Genomic DNA, 4777 nt, shown 5'->3' with positions numbered 1-4777 from the left:
TTAAAGTAAATTCTACAGCCAGAGTGCGGATAATTTTTGACTCACACTTGTAATACTGTACGTCGACTATACTTCAATAAAGTATTTTGAAAATAAAAAAATAGAAAACAAATATCCAAAATGAATTCATAGAAAAAGAGATCACATTTGTGGTTACCTGAGGCAGAGAATTGGTGGGAGGAGAAATAGGAGGAAGATTGTTGAAAGGTACAAAATCCCAGTTTTAAGAAAAATAAGTACAGAAGGTGTAATGTCTAACATGAACACTGTAGTTTGTAATAGGGATGGGGCAGGTGGGCAGCCTTTAGCAGAGGGTCCTTACCAGGCAACCATTACCTGTCAACTGTTGCCATGTGATAGAAGCGGTGAGGTGTACAGCCCTTAGCAGGTGAGCCCTCCATTACTGTTACCAGGCAACCATTACTGGGAGACCCCTAACACGGGGCCATTAAAGTGAGACAGCTCGGGGGGGAGGTTAGAGGGGCTTTTCGGCCAATGGTAGGGTGGGTTGTTGTCTTCTGGGGAGAGTGAGGTAAGAGGCGGATTTTGACCTTCTCCCGGGGCCCTCCAGGCCCTCCAGCCTCTGGCCAGCGAGTGAGCTAGGGGGAGCCTGGGGAACAGGCTGGAGGCCATGTCCTGGAGGGCTTCAGAGCTCTTGCCAAGACCACTGACTGGCTGGGCCCAAGCCTTGAGGTTGGTATCCTCTCCCCCATCTCCGCCTTTGTGACCTAATGGCAGCGGCAGTTTGCAATGGGACATACTCTGGGAGACATGGCTCTAATGTTTGGGCGGCTTGAGGAGCCTGGGGGCAAGCTGGGTCCAGGGCAACTGGCTCTCTCAGTGATGATGGCAGGACAGGATCGGGAGACCTGGCCCTGAAGGCACTGCCAGTTGAGATCTGCCTCTTCAGTGCAGCCTTGGCACTGGCGGGAGGACTCAGACTGGGTCTCGGGTGAATACCCCCAGGCAGGGTAACCAGTTGCCACTCAGACCTCCACATTTTACCCAGGACCTGGACCTCAGAGGATGAGAGTTTTGCCTTGGGACCTTTCCCTTTCTTGACAGAACAGAGAATAACAATTGTTTGGTGGACATTTATGGGAACGTGGTCACCTGATCATGATCCTGACCTCAAGATCTGACACCAAGAAGTTTGCAATAACTAACCATGCCCTTCCCTCACCTTTCCAATAAAAGGGCTTTGCTGAAAACTTTCAGGGAGACTGGGGTTTTTTAGGCATGAGCTGCCCCTCTCCTTGTATGGCCCTGCAATAAACCTTTCTCTGTTCCAAACTCTGACCTTTTGGTATTGTTTGGCTTCACTGTGTGTCGTGCACATGAACTTGTATTCAGTAAAGTTAACACTGTTATATGATATCTATGAAAGATATTCAGGGAGTAAAGCTTACGAATTCTCATCACACACACACAAAGCCTTTTTTCTTTTTCTTTTATCTATTTTCACTATTTGAGATGGTTGTTAAGTAAAGTTATTGTGATCATTATTTCATGATATAGATGTCGTATCACTATGCTTTACATTTAAAAATATATAGTACTAAATAGATAACCAACAAGGACCTACTGTATAGCACAGGGAAATCTGCTCAATGTTATGTGGCAGCCTGGATGGTAGGGGAGATTGGGGAGAATGGGTAGGTGTATATGTATGGATGAGTCCATTTGCTGTGCACCTGAATCTATCACAATATTGTTAATTGGCCATACTCCAAGATAAAATAAAAAGTTAAAAAATATATAGTGCTATATGTCAGTGATAGCTCATGAAACTTGAAAAAACTGTTAAAAAGCTAAAAATTAACGGTACCAAAAGTTATAAATGAAAGAGGACAATCAAAAATGTTTTTTTCTTAGAATTATTTTATTAAATCATAAATGTACAACTGCTTCATAACTCTACACTCCAAAATTTAATGAATACCATTATATTTCATTACACCATACTCCAGGCTAGTAGCTTTCCAAAACCTGGGGAAAATCTTGAGAAAGGTTTCACATGCCACTCCAAACTTACAGATTTAACATCATCAAAGAAGGGGTGCTTCTACACTCTTACAAAAACCACTAAAAAGAAATAATTAAGAAGCTAAGAAACTTCTTTCTGGCTCTGTACTTACGTAAAATTATCCTAATCATACTTGACATAGTGCTAACTGCCTCGGAGGAAATTTTAAAGTTTCATTCTTTTTATTTAAAGTTTTTAAGCTGGCTTGTAACCTTATACTTGATTCAACAACAGCATCTGAAATTTCTATGATATAAAGTAAAATGAATGAATTTCTTTCTTTAGTATTAATCTGATTTCAATACCTCCTAATTTAAACCCAAATCCACACTGTACTTAAATCTTGTTAATATTTTTTATTCTATAATCACATACTATTTTCTGCAGGAGGAGGGGAGATTTATAGCTCCTTTAAAACCACAATTCTTTGAGACTAGAATCATACTTCCTTTTTGCTAAGGCTGTAGTTTATCATCAAGACAGATTGCGTTAAATACTTTATAAGAACATAATAAAATGAAATGTGATCTGAAATTAAAAAAAGAAGGAAGCTAAGAAACCGTCTCAAAGGCATTTTTACACAGTCTTTCCTCCACAGGAAGGTAATGTTCTTACACAATCCAGTCCATTCACAAAACAGCTCTCTACCCCTGCTCTGGTGTCTTCTGCCACATCCCTGCGTATTTATGCAAGACTGAGATGAGTTTCCATAACCTGAAGATGTTCTGTTACCTCTGAGCTCTCATCCTCTGCTACTTAGACAGTGAATCCCATGGCAAATAGAAAGAATCTCAGTATTGCCTTCTCCCTTCATAACCCGCACTTCCTCCACTGCCTCCTGGACCATAGTTTCCTCCACCATATGGGGATGCCCTGTTCCTGCTTCCAAACTTTCCATTCTTCATTGGACCATAATTAGAAGGTTGCTGCTTATAATTCTCTTTTCCACTTCCATAATTTCCTCCTCCATTGTTGCCAATACCATCCCTGGAGCCCCCATCCTGGATGCGATATCCAGGACCTCTACCACCACAACCTCCTCCCCTGCCTCCTCTATAACCTGGGCCACCTCCAAAATTGCCACCCCCAGGTCCTCCTCCACACCCAGGATAGCCACCCTTAAATCCAGGACCACTTCCATTTCCATCAGATCCTCCCCGATAGTTACTTCCTTGTCCTGTTCCTTGTCCAAAATTGCCACCACCACCAGGAGAATCTCCTGAACAAAAGTGGCCTGCTCTAGAACGTTGGGCTTGCTGCATTTTCCATCTAGACAAAGCCTTCCCGACTTCTGCATGATGACCATTGATGGCATGGTATTTCTGCAACACAATCTTGTCCACAGAATCATGGTCATCAAAAGTGACAAATCCAAAGCCTCTTTTCTTGCCAGACAGCTTATCAGTAATGATCTCAATGGTATTGATTTTCCCATATTTCTCAAAGTAATTTCGAAGATGATGTTCCTCGGTATCTTCTTGAATGCCACCAACAAACAGCTTCTTCAGAGTCCAGAGAGCCCCCTGCCGTCCAGATTCCTCTCTCGGGACAGCACGTTTGGGCTCAACCACTCTGCCATCAATGGAATGAGGTCTGGCAGCCATGGCAGCATCCACCTCAGCCATGCATGAAAAGGTGACAAAACCAAAGCCTCTTGATCTTTTGCTTGCAGGATCCCTCAGGACCACACAGTCTGTAAGTTTTCCCCACTGCTGGTAGTAGTTCCTTAGACTTTCTTCTGTGGTTTCCAACCTCAAGCCACCAATGAAGAGTTTACGGATTTTTTCATCTTCTCTCTTTTGCCTCTTCAGAGGAACAGATTTCCAAGTTTTCTCCATTGCAGACTCAGTTGCTTCAGCCCAATTTCCCATAGCTGAGGTAGAAGAGAGAGATCTCAGGGATGAATGCAGACTGGAATTGTCCTGGCCATGCAGTGAGAACCTCCACTTCTCCAGGAAAACACCTCTAGGAGCACCTCCACGGGGACCTGGAGATGCTGCTATGGCCTCTGGGGATGCTGCCACCCTTGAATCAATCCTGAGCAACTTTCAATTTTCCTGCAAAACATGACTTGAACAGAGTGACCTTTCCTGATTCAGTTATGAAAGTTAATATTGCATTTTCTCTATTAATTTTTCCAATTTTGAATTATATGTGTATTATCAGCTCTTTATTTTCTGTTGATTTTCTCACTAAGTTGGATACCCAATGAAGGGAAGACTAATGTGGATTAAAGTCCATTAAAATGGTTTACACTGACATACTCATTTAGTCACTTCATCCTTAGAAATGAATCAGATATATTTTGTTGAAAGAAACTATTCAAACTCCAAAAAATACTTTCTAAATTTTTCTCATAAATTCACTCACAGTTATACAATGATATCACCTCTTTGGTGGTAGACTGCAATCAATTGGCACTATGATTTCACATCCTATATCTCTTAATCCATTTAAGAATCTAATCACAATAATCTGGTTAAAATGTAAACCCAACCAGTTCACTCTTTCTTTTAAATCTATCATTCTGCAGAAGATTATTTTAGAGGGAGAAATAAAAGTATCATTTCATTTTGGTTGTTCTGCCATAATTATTAACACTTCCCTTTTCAACACTCAAGATGTCACAGTTTGGAGGGAAAATTACTTGATACTACCACTTACAGAGCACATGTTGTATGCCATGTTGTGGACTAAAATGCTTTTAATTCAGAATTTTACTGAACAAAGTCATGGCCCAGTTTATTTGAA

At 41.5% G+C, this 4777-nt stretch overlaps 1 protein-coding gene across 1 annotated transcript; it reads right to left on the bottom strand.

Moving 5' to 3' along the window:
* Positions 1-2817: 2817 nt before the first annotated feature.
* LOC130837158 (heterogeneous nuclear ribonucleoproteins A2/B1-like) lies at positions 2818-3879 on the bottom strand. The gene has a single exon (XM_057709960.1). The coding sequence runs from the start codon at positions 3862-3864 to the stop codon at positions 2818-2820; it is 1047 nt and encodes a 348-aa protein (XP_057565943.1). The 5' UTR covers positions 3865-3879.
* Positions 3880-4777: the final 898 nt, after the last annotated feature.

Source organism: Hippopotamus amphibius, chromosome 15, assembly GCF_030028045.1.
Source record: "Hippopotamus amphibius kiboko isolate mHipAmp2 chromosome 15, mHipAmp2.hap2, whole genome shotgun sequence".
Taxonomy (NCBI): Eukaryota; Metazoa; Chordata; class Mammalia; order Artiodactyla; family Hippopotamidae; genus Hippopotamus; species Hippopotamus amphibius.
The sequence above is the reverse complement of the archived record's forward strand: the minus strand, read 5'-3'. Positions and strand labels throughout refer to the sequence as shown.